The sequence below is a fragment of the Rhinopithecus roxellana genome, chromosome 3 (genome assembly GCF_007565055.1).
Source record: "Rhinopithecus roxellana isolate Shanxi Qingling chromosome 3, ASM756505v1, whole genome shotgun sequence".
In the NCBI taxonomy this organism is placed as follows: Eukaryota; Metazoa; Chordata; class Mammalia; order Primates; family Cercopithecidae; genus Rhinopithecus; species Rhinopithecus roxellana.
Genome location: NC_044551.1, coordinates 48,925,409 through 48,946,614, shown reverse-complemented (window position 1 = coordinate 48,946,614; position 21,206 = coordinate 48,925,409). Strand labels below are relative to the sequence as shown.

Here is a 21,206-nt window from a genome sequence, read left to right as displayed (position 1 = left end):
TATAATATGATAATAAATCATCTAAGAACCCACCAAAACTTTGCATTCTGTGATTTCAAATGTTACCACAATTCAAGAGACACCATGGACATTTTTCTTACACCTGAAATATGCAGTTGAATCACTCCTTGAGTGTTTTCCCATTCTCTCAGATAAAATTATACTTTGAGTTTCATAGCACAGCACTCATACTGAGTGCTCACATATGTTTTGTTGAGTAAAATTATAAAATTACTAGAGTTAAAAGAGGATATTAGTAATCATTTAATCCAATAAGCTCAGTTTATTAAAGAGAGCTATCATGCCCAAGAGAGGTGATGGCTTACCTAAGGTCACAGTGGCTGAGGAAGGAATAGACCAGGGTTGCCCAGCTCCTAGTCCAGTGCTCTCACTACCATTCAGGCTGCTGTAATAAAATACCATACACTGGATGGCTTATCACAATTTATTTCTGACATTTCTGGCACAAGTCCAAGAACAGTCCTGCAGGTTTGGCATCTATGAGGGCCTGCTTCCTCACAGAGGGTGCCTTCTTGCTGTATCCTTATATGGCAGAAGGACAGAGGTATCACACTTGGGCCTCTTCTATAAAGGTACTAACCACATTCATTAGGGTTACCTAATCAACTCTCAAAGCTTTTAAAACCATTATCTTAGAGGTTAGGATTTTAACATTTGAATTTTAGGGCAACACAAATATTCAAACCATAGTACCAGATGTTTTATTAAATGAGGAAAATAACTCCCTGCTTCATAGTCATATTTTCTATTACGTACTTCCCACAGCATCCCTAGCTGCCTTCTTAAAACATAGATCGCGGGTGTCCTTGTAATCACTTTTAGTTTTTTTCAATTCCAAACAAAATATCATAATTCCTAATCAAGGTAACACAATTATTTCAACATGTGTACAATAAATCCTGTCCATAATTTATAAAGGCAGAATATATTCATTATTCGTTCTGAATATATAATAACAAATAAAGATTCAGCAGTATTGTATAATAGCTAATATTATATGAGACACTGGCAGGAGAGATCAGCATGTGTGTTGTTAACTTGATTTTCCAGGTTTATATTTTCCTTTTGTAAGAATTCAGGAAGTTAAATGACATACTTTAAATTCAGGCATATGAAACGAAATAGTACTTAATGTTAAATTACAAAGATAATACCAATGACCAATTTTAAGAGTGTCTACAAATTTTTATTTTGTTTTATACCAATTTAAAAATAAATACATATTTTATCGATACTAATACATATTAGTTTAATAAATATTCTAGTTTTACATATTGGTTCACAAAAGAATTATATAAACTTCTTAAAAATAAAATCTATACTATAGCTTTTATTGAACTGCAAGAGATGAATTTTAATATTTATATATGTAAAATCTGTAAAAACAATACAATAATTAAAAATTATAGTCCCAACTTCCGGTTTTTTGAAATTATTCTGATGTTTCTTCTACACTCAAGTCCTAACCTTCTCTACTTCTGGAAGTTGAATAAGAAACACATGGAAGATATACCAGGCAGGCAATTATACAACACAGGTCTAAGGGAAACCTGATCAAGTCCCTTAGCTTCTCTGGTTCTGTTGATTTCTCTACAGGGTGGGCATCACTACAGTTCCACTTAATTAAAAGAAACTGGATTTAAACAAGTGATTCTAAGGATGGTAGTACACTCTTGAGAAAAGAGGTAAAGCTTTTATCTGCATGAAAGGCAATTACTCAGACCTAAAAGCTCAATAGACAATTAAGGGCTTAAATTGGCCGTTTCCCAATCTTCTCCAGATACAACTTCAATTACATAGTTTTTTAGCTTGAGATATTAACTGAATTCAACATGATTGTTGATAAAATGCCCTTAGGTTAAAAAAGGATGAGGAGGGGGAAGGGAGGGGAAGGAAAAAAATTCTATTAACTAGGAGATATTTTACAGATAGAAATCTACAATTTCAAATATATCCAACCTGAATGAACACTGAAATAAAGAGATTTTTAACATTTACAAGCTCCCTAGTACTTTAGCAATTTATATTATAGATTAGTTAACTACAGAATACTAGATTCTCATTATTTTTTCTGAGTACTGTTTTAAACTTTAAGGGTTAACTAAGAGTTATCAACACAAACTAATATTTCATGCAAAAGTATCACTTTTATAACAATCTTTTTCTTGTATGAAACTAATTTCCTTAAAAAATAGCTACTATGTACTGAAAACAGTATTACGCCAAATTTTTCCTACATACACAAGCTTCTAATACATACCACCTATCAGCTACAGAAAACAGTCAACCATTTAACAAGAAGGCAGATTATATTGTTTCATTTTACCAACTGCCATATCAAAAGTTACTTATCTTTGACGGAAAATATTTTCTGGCAATAATTTTATTTCATTGACAACTGATTTATATCTAAAGTTTAGATGTCCTATTTATCAAGCAATGAGACTAGAAAATATTTCCATTTAAGATATTATTCCGTATTATTGTCTATTTCATCTTACTATAAGACAAATTAATAAATATGCTATAGGACTGTGCTGTTCATTCAATACAGTATCCACTGGCCTCATGTGGCTAATGAGCACTTAAAATGTGGCTTGCCCAAATTTGTAAAATGCATACCAGATTTCAAAAAATTAGTACAAGAAACAATACAAACTATCAGAGTAAATCTTCGTATCGATTACCTGTTAAAATAACATTTTGGATGTATTGAGTTAAATAAAATATTAAAATTAACTTCAGCTGTTTATTTTTATTTTTTAATATGGCTTCTAGTTTTAAATTAAATATATCACTTACATTATTGTTCTGTCCTACAGCATTGCTATAGAAGCAGTAGACTCAATTATTTATGTTAATATCCATCCCAACCCACATAATTAAGCTTTTATATCATTATAGTATAAGATAACATATTTAATACATGATCACAAGATTCCTGAGCTTAGAATCATGAACACCTCCACTCTTCAAAATGAAACCAAACAAAACCTGCTGTCATTATTCTGGCAACAGTGATAAACTTTAGATTTGTGTTAGGTATGAGTCTGCAAAAAAGACAAAAGGAATCTTTTGGAATGATGGAAATGTTCTAAATCCAGATTGTGTTGATGGCTGCACAGTTCTACATATGTATTTAAAAAATCACTGAATTAGATACTTAAAATGGGTAAATTATATAATATGTAAATTATATATCAATAAAGCTGTTTTTGTTTTTTTAAAGTACACAGCTAGAGTCCAGCAGATTTAAGGGGCCATCTAGAAGCTGCACATACATTTTAAGTGATTCAAACATAATTTTTAAATTCATCATTCTTACATTGAAAATGTTTCCATGAGAGTAATTTTACCTAGAGTGGGTCCATGTTTAACAGTGAATTATGTAATTATTTATTGGAGGTATATGTTATAAGGACAAAGAGAGCACTAGAGTAGAGATAGTGGACAGTTTACTTGCTTTTAGGGACATCCCGTTCAGGAAATAATAGCCCTTATAGTAATGTATACTATCTTGTCACAAATCCCTTACCCAAGTTAGGCACCTTTGGAATTTCACCATCCTAGATAGAACAGTAGAATATGAGACTTCCTACTCCATACTAATAAAAAATGAAAAAATAGATGAAAATCAAAACAAACATTTACCAATTTCCATGGAAACTGAAACTAAACTACTGAGTTTTCTTTCACTATTGCAGAACAAAAAAAAGGAGCAGAAATCTAGTAATTCAAAAGTACATTCAATTTAGAAAAGGATACTGGTAAATAAACCATTAAGAATATAGAATCCTTTGTGCATTCTTTCTGTCAGATCTTGACCAATCTAGATACTATGAGATAATTCACCATGAACACTGTGCTGCTGCCACCTTTTGTTTTTTGAAATCTATCATCGCCAGTGGCAAAAAATAAATAAAAACAAAAGCAAAAAACAGCTTCACTGTTCCACTTTGTCAAAATGGGTATGAAGAACTATGATTTATTCTTTCTTTACACTCAAGAAAACATAATAAAGTAAAACACAGATCAAACTATCATGTACTGAAATACTATATACCTTTGTGCATTTCATGTCTTGTTTAGCATGTATTTCAGGGCTCACTTTACCCATATTAACAACAACAAAACAGTAGACACAGGAATACTAACACATAAACAACTAACATTAAACACTGAAATGGATTTCGAGATGTGTGCAACTACACAAAAAGATAAATATATACAAAGATTTGCCTGGACACCTGAATTGCCTCAAGTTCTCATTTTAGAAGCAAACTAGATGGAGAGTTCAAAACCCAAAGTCATTTAGAATGTGAAAATCATTTAGAAATTCTCATATAAGGCACCCACAGAATTAGGGGACCCACAATACTCAATTCTAATCATTATAAAATGATATCTAGGCACTTGGATAAATCTAAGAATGTATTTGTTCTAGTTACAGACTGATGCTTTTAAGAGTCCAAGATAAGTCTTGGACATCAACTAAATTCCACATTTTAAATTGGGGCCAGGCACAGTGGCTCATGCTTATAATCCCAACACTTTGGGAGGCTGAGGTGGGGAATCGCTTGAGGCCAGGAGTTCAAGACCAGCCTGGGCAACATGGTGTGACCACATCTCTACAAAAAATTAAACAAAAATTAGCCATGCATGGTGGCATGCACCTGTATTCCCAGCTATTCAGGAGGCCGAGGTAGAATAACCCCTTGAGTGATCAGATCAAAGCTGCAGTGAGCTGTGATCATACCACTGCCCTCCAGCATGGGCAACAGAGTGAGATCCTGTCTCAAAATTAAAAAAAAAAAAAAAAAAATGAAAATGCCCGCTCTTAGATAGCTATTTACTTTAGGAATAAAACCAAACATTGTACCAGTAAACCAAAAACATTTCAAATTTTTCTACTGGCTATGCAGAAGAGTGGAATCAATAATTTTTTACAGGCCATGTAGCTGAGAGAAAGAGTTGATCCATAGTACTACAAGTTTGAATGTATTTTGCCTATCATAAAGCTTTTCGTAAATCACCATAGAAGTTGGTTAAAGTGCTTGCCATGGCTGTATCTACCGCAGACTGAGGAATCATCCCACGCAGATCTGTCTGAATATATCCTGTCAAAAGACTCTGGTTTGGGTTGTCCTTAAGTGGAACACAAAACCAACCACAGGGATGGTTATATCCTCGAACAAATTCTGGTCTCTTTTCTTCCCAGTCAAGACTTATTCCTGTAAGACAATTTTAAAAATAGCACTATTAATAGCAATAGCTGACATAAAACTCTCATTTAAAAATATTACCGGCCGGGCGCGGTGGCTCAAGCCTGTAATCCCAGCGCTTTGGGAGGCCGAGACGGGCGGATCACGAGGTCAGAAGATCGAGACCATCCTGGCTAACATGGTGAAACCCCGTCTCTACTAAAAAATACAAAAAACTAGCCGGGTGAGGTGGCGGGCGCCTGTAGTCCCAGCTACTCGGGAGGCTGAGGCAGGAGAATGGCGTAAACCCGGGAGGCGGAGCTTGCAGTGAGCTGAGATCCGGCCACTGCACTCCAGCCCGGGCGACAGAGCGAGACTCCGTCTCAAAAAAAAATAAAATAAAATAAAAATATTACCAGAATTCTTCTTTAAATATGTATTCTTACCCATATAAATGAAAATTAAATCCCAAAGTGACCATGGCAGAATGAAGAAGAGACTTACCAAGGAGGATTCTGACAAGGGGTTGACAGATAGGTAATGGGGAAACTTTTAATCCCTTCAGAATACATGACATCATATCATCTTAGTACTCCTTGGAAGCTACAAATCTGGCTGTAGTACCCGGGCCTTGAGGTGCCAATAATCAAATCCATGGTACTATAACTATTCCCCACAGCGACTACCATATTATACTTTGGTACTAGTTAGTTAAGAATAAACAAGTACATGTTTACTTACAACTGCTAACTTAAGTATATACTATATACAAAATAATATTAATTTATCTATAGGTAGGTTTTACAAAACAGGAGCCTTCCAATGGCAGTATTTTTAATCTTGAAAAGAAAAATATAACACAGCTCAAGGAAGGAAGAATATTCTAAGACATTCCAAATCTGGTTTTTCTATGTATGTGACCAAGAAACTGTTTTCTGAGAGTGGCTTAGAAGAAAATCCATTTCTAGAATCCTTTCTTAGAGGCAGTCATGTGATCCACATTTGCTACCTCTGACCTAGAGGATACTGTGTAACTGAGAACAAAAACTTATCAGAAAGATTTCAAAACCCTTTTGATATTGTTATTTTACCCCCTAGAGTTTAGCATTTGCAAAAAAATGTTAGCGATTACAGAGTCGGAGTTGAAAATATATCTCACAAGGAAAGAAACATCCAGCCTAGAAAACACAAATATTTAAACCATACTGAAAAAAAGCATAACATGTTGAGATTATTACCACAAGATAAAAGCCCTTCTTTATAGCCCACAGTGTAGGAGAAATCAACAAATTCTCTTGGGGAAATTATATTCCAAAGCTGACCAGCAGTAGTGTAACGCATCACACAGCAATTCTGAAAAAGAAGAGGTAAGACAAGTGTTATTACTATAGGAAACACACATAGCTTCATATATCATAAACTTATCTCTGGAAAGAAACTTTTATTTAAAATGTTTCATAATTATAATAATTCTTACACTGATTCTGACAGGTCTATATCTCTATTCTAAATTGCACTGCTGTTGGATGGCCATGAAGAAGATACATAATCAAAATACAGAGGTGTAAGTTATCCAGTATCCAAATTTCTAATCAAATGCAGTTGTCTTTTATTCTATGTAACATTCCACATGGAATTAGGGAATGTAGACTGTTTCAGTTTTAAGATCAAATCCACAAATACTTCTGACTACAACATCAAACATTTTAATTAAAAAATTCAAGCATTAAGCAATGAATTAATAAAAATAGAAAGAGAGCAGGTCATTTTGGCTACATAATTTTAGAATATTTAAGGTGGCATTTTTATCTTTGGTCATTGATGTTGGCTTAGTATTAATGGAAAAGCTGCACATATTCACCTAGAAACCTAAACATGATGGTGGTGTTTTCAGAATTTTAGCTTTCAGAACCTTAAGTTTCACAATTAAGAATGCTGAATATACTTTTAAGCAGCAAGGGTATAGCTACCATCGAAAACAAACTTAGTCTAACACTCATTAATTAGTATGAGGAAACACAAACTTTTTAAGAGGCAGCATGGGACTCCCTTGTGATATCTTTGTCGTGACTGCTATTCTCAAAGCAATGAATATAAGTGTGTACAAATGCTCATGCTCACATGCTCTGGCTCACGCATGCTCTCTCTCATGCACATACACACAGTCTAAAGTAATGTTTCTAAATAGATACCTCTTCGAAGTTCTCCAGAATATCCAAAGAAGTCATCAAGCTGTCCCAATCCAAACGACAAGGCCCTGGGCGTATGTGGTCTATTATACTATTGACAAAGTCATCTATAACACCTTGGGCTTTGTAGCTGGAGAAAAAAAGTTTAAGTCAATTGCTGTTACAATAAAAAAATTCAGCATACCCTTATAGTGATAGCTAACTTTGAAAGTAAGGATAAAAATTAGGCCGGGTAGGGTGGTTCACGTTTGTAATCTCAGCATTCTGGGAGGTTGAGGCAGGTGGATCACCTGAGGTCAGGAGTTTGAGACCAGCCTGACCAACGTGGCAAAACTCTGTCTCTACTAAAATTACAAAAAGTAGCCAGGCATGGTGGCATGCGCCTGTAGTCCCAGCTACTTGGGAAGCTAAGGCAGGAGAATCGCTAGAACCCTGGAGGTGGAGGTTGCAGTGATCCAAGATCATGCCACTGCACTCTAGCCTAGGCAACGGAGTGAGATTCCATCTCAAAAAAAAAAAAAAAAAAAAAGCCGGGCGCGGTGGCTCAAGCCTGTAATCCCAGCACTTTGGGAGGCCAAGACGGGCGGATCACGAGGTCAGGAGATCAAGACCATCCTGGCTAACATGGTGAAACCCCGTCTCTACTAAAAATACAAAAAACTAGCCGGGCGACCTGGCGGGCGCCTGTAGTCCCAGCTACTCGGGAGGCTGAGGCAGGAGAATGGCGTGAACCCGGGAGGCGGAGCTTGCAGTGAGCTGAGATCCGGCCACTGCACTCCAGCCCGGGCGACAGAGCAAGACTCCGTCTCAAAAAAAAAAAAAAAAAAAAAAAAAAAAAAAAAAAAAAAAAAAAAGGATAAAAATTAATTAAGGGTGGTCCAGGCGTGGTGGTTCATGACTGTAATCCCAGCACTTTGGGAGGGCAAGGCAGGCAGATCACCTGAGGTTGGGAGTTTGAGACCAGCCTGACCAACATGGAAAAACCCAGTCTCTACTAAAAATACAAAATTAGCCGGGCATGGTGGCTCATGCCGGTAATCCCAGCTACTTGGGAGGCTGAGGCAGGAGAATCGCTTGAACCTGGGAGGCAAAAGTGGTGAGCCAAGATTGCGTCATTGCACGCCAGCCTGGGCAACAAGAGCGAAACTCCGTCTCAAAAAAAAAAAAAAAAAAAAACTAATAAAGGTTTTTTATTTTTTTTTCTAAAGGGAATAAATTCCAATAACTTTTCTGATAAGTTATGTTCTACCAATTATTTTTATTAGCATGCACCCTTTGTCCTCAAATCTAGTAAGAGAACTGAAGGCTATACTATGTGTCGTAATGAAAATAATAAAGTCCCTTCATGCTATAGCATAGCCAAAAACAGTCTATAGAATGCCATAAGCTTTCCATTTATTTTTATATTCTTTCCTCAGTTATCCTCTGACATATTAATACATGAATATTTTTACCCTTTTAAAAACTTTTTATTAGGAACAGAGAAATAGGCCAATAGAACAGAACACCAAGGAACTGACTCATAAATATGTCAGAACTTGACATATTTCAAAGGCGGCATCACTTAGCAGTCGGGAAAAATGTACAATTCCATAAATGGTGTGCCTAGATTCAATAGTTATCCTTATGGAGAAAATAAAACTTAGATTCCTATTTCCACCACTCATAATAATTAATTTCAGATAAATTAAATATCTGTGTAAAACACGTAAAATGGGCCAGGTGCAGTGGCTCATGCCTGTAATCCCAGCACTTTGGGAGGCCGAGGTGGGCAGATCACAAGGTCAGGAGATTGAGACCATCTACTAAAAATACAAAAATTAGCTGGGCATGGTGGTGCGTGCCTGTAGTCCTAGCTACTCCGGAGGCTGAGGCAGGAGAATAGCTTGAACCAGGGAGTCAGAGGCTGCAGTAAGTCAAGACCGAGCCACTGCACTCCAGCCTGGCGACAGAGTGAGACTCCGTCTCATAAAAACAACAAAAAAACATAAAATGAAAAACTTTAAAATGTTGAGAAAAATATACGAGATACCATTTTTGTGACCTGAGAGTACAGGGGGATTTCTTGAATATGTAAAACACAGAAAAACACAAATAATACAAAAGATCAACTAAAATTAAAAACACGCATACCACACAAGAAAAAATAAGTCATTTTTTAAAACTAGCCACAGAGTGGGAGAAGATAGTGTAACACATATAAACAGGGAATTATTATACAGGATATATGAATAACTCCTACAAACCAATGAGAAAAAGAAAATCCAAAGAAACGATGGGCAAAGGACATGGTAAGATTGACCTGAAATGTCAAGAAGTATACAAAAGATTTCAACTTCACTAGTAATCAAGTAAATACTAACAAGAACAATCTGATTAAAACCCCTCAGACCGACAGACATTAAAAACTCGTTAAGTAGTAAATGGAGGGGGATGAGAATCCTTAAACTGCTACTTTAGAGAGCAAGTTGGTAATATCTAGTAAGGTTGGAAGATATACATCCCTAAGACCCAAAGAAAATTACACATGTGTGCACAAAGAGATATATACCAAGAGGTTTACTATAGCATTGTACTTTATAGAGAAACATTGACAACAGCCTAAAAATCTATCAATAGGCGAATCTACAAACATAGATAAAAACATTGTGGTATATTCACATAGAGGGAAAATAATGGATTTACATATAATAATATGGCTAAATCCTGAAAACATAATATTTAATAAAAAAAGCAAATTACTAAATATGTACATACAAACACTACATGAATATAAAAAAAACACACCAAATAATGCTTTTATATATATATATAAATATGTGGTCAAAGTATGAAACAGGAACAATACACATAACGTCAGGACAGCAGTTACCTCTGGGGATGAAAGAAAGGAGATGAAATAAGAAATTAGCTTCAGCTCTATCAGTACTTTTTTTTTTTTTTAAGCATTTGAAGCTATTTAATCATTTTATAATAACTCAAGCCAAACTTGTATTATCTCCCCCACCATAAATCTGCTCTCCCATCTTGTATTCTTTAACTTGGGGTAGTTGGAGGTAATACAAATTAATCTAGTCAAATTAGAAAATCTTAGATTCAACAATGGCTCTTCTTCTTCTCTTAACCCTATTTCCATAGTCAGAACGAATCAGTCACTACGTTTTTATCCGGATTTCCTAAATGCAAAGTACTTAGAAAAATATTTGGCTCGCAATAAATGTTGGTTATCATTGCCACCACCATTGCTATCATTAAATCTTTCACATTCATTTGTCCTTTTTGACTTCCATGTTACTGCCTCAGTTAGAGCACTTTGTGTCCAACTCAACACATCAGGTCCTACCTTCTTTGATCATACATCCCTTTAAGAATCTGAAAAAAAAAACACACCAGTGTTTCTCATATGTGTTTATGTGGTAGATATGCAATTCCTTCTGCCTAGAACAAGAACCCTTTCATTCCTTAAGAAATGTTTATTCTTCTCTTAAGTGTTAGCTCAAATATTAGTTCTCTATGAAGTCTTTTCAGATCTCCAAGCATAAAGCTTCCCTTGGCACATGTGACACTTTCAAGCCTCACTGGGAATTATTAATTTAAAGAATTAACTTCCATACTTGCTTACAATGTTTAATCCAACTCCAATTTCCCTGTCCTCACCATAAATAGTGTAAAATTCATCTTTCTGGAAATACTATCTTTGACATTACACTTCAGAACATTCTGTATATACTAACAGGGTCCAGCAGTTTTATTTTGAAAAATGGCTGAGTCTTAAGGATGTGAACATTCTACTCCAAGTATGCAAGGCAACTGTGTCTACAAGCTTTAAAAAACAATATATTATTTTCTTATGTTATTAAATAATCTTCAAAAATGTGGTTTTTAAAGGCTATATCATATTCTATCACAGATATTTCATACTGAATCGTCTCCTACTATTGATTATTCAGGTTTATAATTTTTAATATTATAAATAATGCTGTGATAGAAGAACAAGTACTTAAATCACTGTTATCTTGCTGATAAATTCTTCAAGATAAGTTCCTAGGATAAAATGTTCTACAGCACTGAGTAAATGTAGAATTTTAGAAGGGTCATATTTACAATGCTAAGAAATTCAGATTTTAGCAGCCATTTTAGATCATTATTTATGACCTCCTCACCACCAACTCAGTCCACAAAGGACACGGACATTTTTAAGGCTCTGAATTCATAAGCCCAATGTGCTTTCCAGAAAGTTAAAAAAAATCACCAGGCACGGTGGCTCAAGCACTTTGGGAGGCCAAGGCGGGTGGATCACGAGGTCAGGAGTTCAAGATCAGCCTGGCCAAGATGGTGAAACCCCATCTCTACTAAAAACCACAAAAAAAAATTAGCCAGGTGCAGTGGCAGGTGCCTTAATACCAACTACTTGGGAAGCTGAGGGAGGAGAATCGCTTGAACCCAGGAGGCAGAGGTTGCAGTGAGCCGAGATCGTGCCACTGCACTCCAGCCTGGGTGACAGAGTGAGACTCTGTCTCAAAAAGAAAAAAGTTAAAAAACTCTTAAAAAGCTAAATCTTACTAGCAATGACTACTTAGTGACAATGCATATAAGTTTCGAAATGTCTTAAGAGCTACGTAAATTTATAAAAAGGTACTCACAGATATCCATTAAATTCTTCTGAGGGTTTTCTCCAAACAGTTACATCTTTCTAGAAAAATAAAAACATTATATGGTAATAATTACATAGGTGGAACCCTAGACACAAAACTGATAATTTTATAAACCTAGAGGATTTGTCGCTGCATTAAAATAAAACTTCAGTACATTTTCAGAATACATAAAAGTCATCTACACCAAAAAAGGATTCATATTTGAATTGCTTCTTTATCCTGAAGTTCTTCATATTGTACTTAAATTACAGACCTCCAAAAAATATTTTCAGTAGTATTTAATGAGATCCAAACACTGTACGATTCAATGATGGCACTATCTTAGTCCTATCTTATCTATTTACCATTACTGATACATTCATTCTCTTAACACTAGGAACAGTATTTCATTCTGAAATTGTTTATAACTTTTAAAAAATTAAACAATTCACATTTATTATGATAGTGTTACCATGAATTAGTCCCTACATTTTTTCCTCATCATTTCCCAAGTAATTCTGAATATCAGAATAGCTAGAGCACTTAACTAGAAGTGTCCTGGGTTCCAGAATTGGTTCTAGCAACATTCAACCCACCCATGTAATAGTTTGGGCAAGTCATATTAGTAAAAAGGAATACTAAGTAGCTACCTTCATAGGCTTTTTGATATATGAAATTCTTCCAAACTATCAAGTACTACACTTTCTTAAATTGATAATGATACATTTTATTTGCTGACTTAAGAAGCTATTCTTTAGGTCTAGTTGCCATGAGCCTATTCTCCTGTCTAATATCCAAAGAGCTAATGAAAGCAGTATAGGAGGCTGGGCGCGGTGGCTCAAGCCTGTAATCCCAGCACTTTGGGAGGCTGAGACGGGTGGATCACGAGGTCAGGAGATCGAGACCATCCTGGCTAATACAGTGAAACCCCGTCTCTACTAAAAATACAAAAAACTAGCCGGGTGAGGTGGCGGGCGCCTGTAGTCCCAGCTACTTGGGAGGCTGAGGCAGGAGAATGGCGTAAACCGGGGGGACAGAGCTTGCAGTGAGCTGAGATCCGGCCACTGCACTCCAGCCTGGGCGACACAGCAAGACTCCGTCTCAAAAAAAAAAAAAAAAAAAAAGAAAGCAGTATAGGATTACTACTGATATATTTCTTCCTTTGTGTGACATTAGACCATCAACTTTATTAGCTCAATTATTTATCTTGCATATCCATCCAAAGTATGGTCTTTGTCCATATCGTTCCATTTAATTTTAAAAGTCATCAACCAATTCATTAGATAGAAGATATACCCCAAATGTAAGTAATTGAACTAATTTACCGTTTTCTTAGCAACTCGCCACTTATCTTCTTCAATGCTATGGTACTGGATGAGAGTGTTTTTAAGTTTAGTCGCAAAAGAAGCAACATCAGACAGGCCTTCCATTACTTCTCTCTGTTACGGAGACCAAGATTAGCATCAGCAAATACCACAGTTTGAGGCAATAGACCAGTGGGTCTCAAATCTGGCTTCACAATATAATAACCTACCAGAGTTATAAAAGATAGCTACCCTCACCCCAAATCAACTAATCACAATCTCTGATAGTAGGACCTGGGCATAGTTTTTTTCTAATTGCTCCCAAGATGAATAACCCATAGCCAGATGTGAGAATTACATATTTTTTACAATTAAAATCACTCATATTAAAAAAGTAAAAGGGAAGTCAGGAGGAGGGGGAAGGGATTGTATCTCTCTTATATATATGTTGTTAACTCTCAAACATTTACCTGCAGTCCTCATTGTTCCAATGAGCTCAAAAAATCCCAGATCCAGAAGCCTACTTAAAGCTTCAAGCCTAAATGGAATCTCTTGCCTCCCCTGGCTTTCCTCAATTTGCCACAGTACACCTCATTTTAACAATTTACTATTAAAATGGCAATTGAGCCCAAGTTCTCAAGTCAAAAGGCTTGAAATTGACCTTAGTAGCAATAGGTTCCTTTTAACACCATCATACCTCATTGTCTACAGTGTTCTAGTCCCACTGGTTTTCTTTCTGTCCTTCAAACAGGCTAGCTTATCAGTGACTGGGGGTCTTTGATACTGCTAGATCCCAAATCTTGGCATCACTAATAACAATGTAATGCAAATTTCAGTTTAAACCTCCTATCCTTCATAAAGCCTCCTGGAAGTTACCATTAACATCTTTATTTTCTTCATAGTGCTTATCATTATCAGACAATATAATAACTTATTTATAGGTGTGTGATTCTACTCTTTGACCACCTCATTCCTAACTAATAGCATAGAGATCCTTGTCTTATTCATCGCTATATCTCCACCACCTAGAACACTGCCTGGCACATAGTAGGCCCTTATTTTGTTGATGTGTTACTGCCTCAAAACAAGAATTTCTTGGTCTTTGTCTTCTTTTGGTGCCAGGGCACCAATTTCTTAGCATAATTCCTATTTTTCACTATTCTATCTCTACTCCTTCCATCTTCAGTAAAAGGCTAAAGAAGAAAAGAGTTTTAGGGGTAAAGTTGCCCATTACAGAACCATCAAATTGCTGGAAAGGAGGTCAAGAAAACAATCTAAATGAAAGCTCAAGCCTCACCCTCTATGGGAATAAGGCTACAGTTATCAACTATGGATGCACGCATTAGAATCACCTTTTTATACTTTGTACTTGTTGTTGCTGTTTTCAGGTGTTACATTTTAGGGCCCAGTGCCAAATAGTCTGATTCAGTGGCTTTGTTCTGGAATGGGCCTCAGAAATGTAGGTCCTTTAAAATTGTCTCACTAATTATTCTGTTGTCTAGCCAGGGATCAGAACTAAGTGATCTAAAAATTAAAGTGACAGAAATAAATTAAGGTTGTAGCCAATATTTAAATACCACTAATTACAGCATATAAGCCATTAAAATTTATAAATACTAAAATTATGTAGAAACATGGGAAAGTATACAAAGAAAATTCAATATACCTTTTAGGACCTATATAAGTGATGCAAAATATATAATAAGTATAGATCCAATCCATGGATGAAAAGTTGATGAGCTCATTCAAAAAGTTTCTCATTCAAGAATGTACCCAATTTCCATTCAAGAGGCTGTCAACTTGACAGCCAGTACAATGACTTTATTCAAGAGTATGCCATAAACAAGCAGAAGTTCTTGCAGAAGGCTTGTAAAAGAGATTTAATTTATCTGTTACTGGGATTACTATGATTAAACATATTCTTCAAACCCAAAGCTCACCTGCTAGATTCCTGTGGTTGGCAGATAAGAGTATTCAAAAGTTTTGATAGAAATCAAAGGTGAAATGGAAAGTTATTATTATCATAAGCAAACATTATCATTGGGCAAATCCAGCGCACAGAAAGTTACCTAGAAAGCTACCTAGAAGAGATAAGAATCTGCAACTTTAAGGTTCTTGGCTTAGTAATCATTCATTCATACTGATCAGCATAAAGTTCAAGCTCCTTACTATAGCTTACAGGTCCTTTTATAATGTGGCATATTTTCATTACTTCATTTACACTTATCTTTCCTGGACTCCCCTGAACCTGGGTTAGTTCTGCCTCCAATATTTTCTGACAGCAACTCTGTACTGTAATTACTCACTTGTTATCTTCTCCCATTTAACTGTAAAATCTTTGGGGGGCAGGAAATGTGGCTTCTTCAATATTATTCTCCTTATGTCTAGCATTCAGTAGGAACACAGTGAATAAAAAATGGAAAAATGTATAGACAATAAGCTACTATTCTCACTTATGGAAGACCTCAAGATATCTAAAGTATGCCCATTTACACAAATCCTAGAGCTTCTGAATAACTAAAACTGCCATTACCATAATGAAACACAATTTCTCAAGGAGGTCTACTATTAAATATTTATCAAGCATCTATTATATACCAGGTCCTAGAACTACAGAAACAGATGGAATCCAGTTTCTACTCTCAAAGTTGACTTATTCCACCCTTAAGCTTTTACAGAAATAACAAAAACTAAAACATTAAAAAATTATATTAATAGTCTTTTTAAGAGTGGTGCAGTGGGAGGTAGGAAAGGAAAAGAAAGAAGTACAAAATCAGAAAGTTATCACTCTGATTAAATATGTCCAGCAAAGTATTTAACCAGGCAGTTAAGTCTTGCATGGATTATTTTCATCAAGATTAAGTCCATAATGAAATAATGGTTGCCATCAAAATTGCTACCTCTGTGTAAACAGGCATAATTGAGCATCTCTCAAAATACTAACATATTCTAGAACCAAGAAGGCTAGGCGGAGAATATTGGGTTATCAAGGTCTTGGCTCTCTCTCCTAATATAACAGGGTACTGAAATTAATTGAGAGGAAAACACCTAATTTGCCCTCCTGTAATCTCCAACTGTTGAGAATGTCAGGAAAATGTTTTAAATACCATTCTGAACTTCCTTTTACTAAATCAGTCTTTTATTCCCTTACCTCGACTTTATATCAGGAAATTATCCAACTCTAACATTTACATGTCAGTGAGAACAGGCACCACTTAACCTTATCAGAATGTAATACTCTTGTCAGTCCCATGGCCAAATGCTGAGTAATGTCCACCTCCATGTTCTTCCTTTAACCTTTTGGTTCATGTTTTCTAGGTACATGTTTTTGAAGCGATCACTAGTGGTGACAGTAGCTGCCATCATAGGGATGGCAGCTGTCTCAAGTTAAAACTTTTCTTGAGGCCATCTATCAGCACCATAGTCTTGACCAATCCAACTCCAATTACTTTCAACTATCTGTCACAGTGAGATGGCGTAGGTTCTATTTGAAATATGGAACATAATAAAACATTTAACCTCTAATATAAAGTGAATGCCATAAAAATCTGTTGGACTTTTATAGTATGACTAAGTCAGAATTCACTTGTTAAAGAAATGCAGGTATCAGAACGGTCTAACCTTGCATTACGTGATTAATATGGTTTTCACTTCCAGGAACAGCTTCAGTTTAACATGCCATGGACTTTCCCCAATGACGTACAAACACAAACTTTGTAAATTAAATTATATTTTTTAACTAACATAAAAATTTCAGCATATGCTTGATTCCGAATCAATGTTGAACTGTTAAGTTTGCTAACTCAGACAAGTACAGCAGTTTCTCATTTTTTGAGACTGGCTCTGGCAGGAGCTCACTATTTAAAGATACGCAAATGGAAGTATATTTCTACAACATGAAAAATGATCCAACTTACTGTTCAAACCCCTAATGCTCTAATACTTGATTTTAACAAAACCTAATGCTCTGTACTTGATTTTTAAATAACAATAGCTAACATTTATTGATCACTTACTACATGCTCAGTCCTGGCTGCTTTACATTGCATTATTTTATGTAATCCTCACAACAGTAAGAGTCCATCTATCATTGCCCCTGTTTCACAGAAAGGGAAAATAGCAACAGGAGGGTTGAGTCACTTGTCCACGATCACACAGCTCACAAGTGATGGAGCCAGAATTCCAACCCAAGGCGTCTGACTTCAGAGCCTAAAGCTCTATCTTGTAAAACGGTGGAAGCTGATCACAGGCTGGAAGAGACTTCATATAAAAAACCTGGGCCCACCATGAATTTGTCAAATTTTGTCCTGGCTGCTGAACCCAAAAATCTAAGGTAATCTTTAAGTGCAAATTAGGGAAAACAATGACACTAATTTGGTGAGAAATTATGAGTTAATACATTTAGCAGGGACCTTGGAAGCCCTGGGAAAACTTTGTCTCTTGTCATTGGCATCACCTCCGCGAAGCGTGGTGGGACGCGGCTGCCCCAGCACTGTCTGTGCACCTCCTAAGAACCAGGAGGCGCGGTGCCCTCCAACAAACACGACTGCCCCAAATCAGGCAGGATTACCACCGCCCCTCTCCCATTTAACAGCTGAGGACACTGAGGCTTAATGGATTCCAAGTACTTAAATAGGTGAGCGGCGTGCAGGGGCGATTTGCAAGCCCTGGGATCCTTCCAGCTCGCCCCTTCCCCTCCCTGGGGCTCAATTTTCTCTTTCATCTGTGAGGTCCACTCCGGCCCGGACGCCGGGGCCCGCCATCCCCAACGTCCACCGCGGGCTCCCTAGTTCCACGGTCTGGAGCAGGTCCAGAAGACGCACCTGGCAGGACGGCCCGGGCGCCACAGTCGCCCTCCCCACAGGCCACCCCAATCCTGCCGCGGCTCCGTGGCTCTCCCTACCTTTACCTGAGGTGAAGCAAGGACGTGGAAGCAGCTATGGCGCGCTACTGAGCACCTCACACCGCTCTCAGCAGTACCGCTCAGCTTCCCGGCCCGCCGAGGCGCAGGCGACAGCAGCCAACACGTAAGTCACCTCCGATCGCAGCCAACTGGAAGGCACCCAGCGCTCAGGGCCAGGCGGGCCGAGCCCCCCCAGTCCCGCCCCCTGACTCGAACTCGGGCGCTCCCGGGGGCTGGGAGGAGGTGGCCGGAACAACGTGCGCTTGCTCCGATTGGCTGACGCGGGAGCGTGTGGAGGGCTGATTGGTCCCCGATAAATGGAATGATTCCGCGTGGGTATGGGCTGGGTTCCATCCGCTGCAGGGTTCCCTGGATGTCTGGCATTGCCTGCAGGTTTGGATTGGTTGGGTTGTCCTGTGAGCACTTAATTGTGAAAGAATTTTGTCGGCAGTAAACCGACTGGGAGAAATTGAAACTGAAGGCGAAGTGAAGGATCACAGTGAGGGATAAGACTGGTCCAAATTCTTCCCGCTTGGGTTATCCTAGTATCACGCAACTAGGCTACTCCTCCCAAGACTAAAAGTCAAGTAAGAAAAAGCGTCCATGCAGAGGGGGACGAGCTCTCTGCCTCCTGCTTAGCCTGACTCACCACTGAGAGAGCTGGGAAGGAAAATGCATATAAACGAAAGTCATTGCCACTGCGTGAATTGACCTTTAGCCAAATGTGTTTGTGTGTTTCCACCCTCAGATAAAGAGTTTAGAGGGCAACCTTAGAAGTAGAGAAAAGGAGGGGGTGTGACAAGTGGATTTAGCAACTGCACAGTGTTGGAGTTTCCATCTACTCGAAGATGAGAAACATTTCTTCCAGTGGCTGTGAATTCACCCATCTGATGGGATGCTTGGCAAACTGAATTTCTTCCTTTGCTAGAGTAGCTATGATGCACTGATTAGCGACGCTTGGTTTGTCTGCAAATTGCAGTTACTAAGATAGGTAGTTTGAGAACCAAAAGCAGGGAAGAATGCAGTGCTACACCATTAGTGATTTCTGATAGACTTGCAATGAAAATAAATAATACTCCATAAATTTTTAAGTCGGCGTCACCAAAAGAATTACCAAATATTACTTGCTATTTATTATTGGCTGATTTTTTTCTACTTTCATCGTTTATATGTAAAATAATTTGTTTTATAATTTCGTGTGACATAATAGAAGAGTTCTTCGTGTGTTGTAAAGCTCCTTTCACTTGGGAATTATTGGCCAATTATTGAGGTTCTTTGGATGGATGGATGGATGAATACTTAGATAAATAATTTGAAATGGTTGTGGAAAAGTGCTTTGTGATTAAGTTGTGCATACTTAATATCTCATTGAATCCTCTTAACAGCCCCCTAACGTAGGTGTGTTTTAAAGGCGAGGAGCCTCATACGTAAATCTTAAGGCAAGTTGTTTAATTACCGAGTGGAGAAACTGGATTTGGCTGAGGTCCGCTGGACTCTGAAACTGGGCTCTTAGTCTCTATAAAATTCAGATGGTGTTTGATAGCTCTTTGTCAAGGCACCTGTGAAGACCACTGGGACCAGAAATGAAAGGCCTAATTCCTACTGTGAGGGTTTACACAGCTTTAATGGTAGAGAGGAATAAGTCCACATATCTATTTCAAAAAAGTAAAAAAGTTGTATCTGTCATTATTAGGATTCAGTTCTGGATACTTTGCTCAACAGTCTGTATGTTCTCTTGCAGGATGCTGTAAAACATGTTTGAAACAAAATTAACTTGGCTTTTTTTTTTTTTTTGGACGGCGGAAGTCATTACATCCCACTTATGACCCCATGGGATTTCTTGTCTTCCATCCAGTTTCTGGGAGGTTTTTGTTTCTTTTGCTTTTGTTCTTCATCTGTTGCCATTTTTCTTGGTTAGAATGAAGTTTGGGTAATTGAAAGCCACTCTATCAAAGTGGAAATCTAACAGCAACGCTGCAGATTCAGAAATACATAAATAAATATATCATCTGGAGCTATTTTTGAGGGTTTACTATGGTCCAAACACAGTGCTAAGCATTTTACATTTTACAGCAATGCCTGATAATAGGCATGTACTATTACTATTTTCATTATACACATGAGAGAACTGTAGTATGTAAGGCAACAGATAGATCTCCCCTACAAATAGTTTGAAAATGGGAAAATAAGGTCTCCATCTAGAATTCAAATATAGAAGAGGCATATGATGAATTTGATCAGCTAAATGGAAACTTACCCTAAAGAGACAAAACAACTGCCCTGCAAAGTCCTGACTATAATCTGAGTATAGTAAAACATCTTAAGAAAGAATTAAGAAGAAAAACATTTAAAAATTCCAAAACACAGAAATAATATATCCACAATTTCTAACCTGGGCAATAAATCTAGACGTAAGCAAACCAAAAACACACTCACAAATATCCCCAACTACTTGAAAATTTCTAACAATCTGTCCCCAAACACATTGGTTTAAGAGAAAAACATTACATGCTGAAGAATATTAATAAAAATATTTTAAAACATTTATAACAATAAAAATAAAAACACTATATATCAAAGCCAGATAATAGAATAAATTTCAATTCAGGAAAATTCATAGCCTTAATTCAACAAATATTTATTAGTTGTTTGCTACCTGTACCAAGGACTGTGGGCATACTGCATCTTAACTGAGAGCTATTTATTTGCCAATAGAAGAAACTCAACCTGAATTAAGCTTAAAAAAAAGTGTTAAAAGGATATAGAAATATCTTATAAAAAGTTGACACTCAAAGTTGGGGTCACAGACCAGCAGCATTGGTATCACCTGGGAGCTTATCAGAATTGCAGACTCTCAGGCCCCAATCTACTGAATCAGAATCTACCTTTTTAAACGACACCTGGATGATTTTATACACATTAAATATTGAGGCCAGGCATGGTGACTCATGCCT

At 37.0% G+C, this 21,206-nt stretch overlaps 1 protein-coding gene across 4 annotated transcripts; it reads right to left on the bottom strand.

The window, feature by feature from the left end:
• Positions 1 to 1,185: 1,185 nt before the first annotated feature.
• STARD4 (StAR related lipid transfer domain containing 4) lies at positions 1,186 to 18,466 on the bottom strand. Of its 4 annotated transcripts, XM_030927503.1 has the most exons (7): positions 18,253 to 18,466; positions 13,371 to 13,484; positions 12,055 to 12,104; positions 10,755 to 10,783; positions 7,415 to 7,541; positions 6,461 to 6,575; positions 1,186 to 5,252 (listed from the first exon to the last, which is right to left on the bottom strand). In XM_030927503.1, the coding sequence occupies exons 4-7, from the start codon at positions 10,769 to 10,771 to the stop codon at positions 5,032 to 5,034; spliced, it is 480 nt and encodes a 159-aa protein (XP_030783363.1). In that variant the 5' UTR covers positions 10,772 to 10,783; positions 12,055 to 12,104; positions 13,371 to 13,484; positions 18,253 to 18,466; the 3' UTR covers positions 1,186 to 5,031. The 4 variants fall into 4 exon arrangements, with proteins under 4 accessions (XP_030783363.1, XP_010359301.1, XP_010359302.1 ...); XM_010360999.2 differs by lacking the exon at positions 10,755 to 10,783; XM_010361000.2 differs by lacking the exon at positions 10,755 to 10,783 and having other exon boundaries at positions 18,259 to 18,466.
• Between the last annotated feature and the right edge of the window lie 2,740 nt (positions 18,467 to 21,206).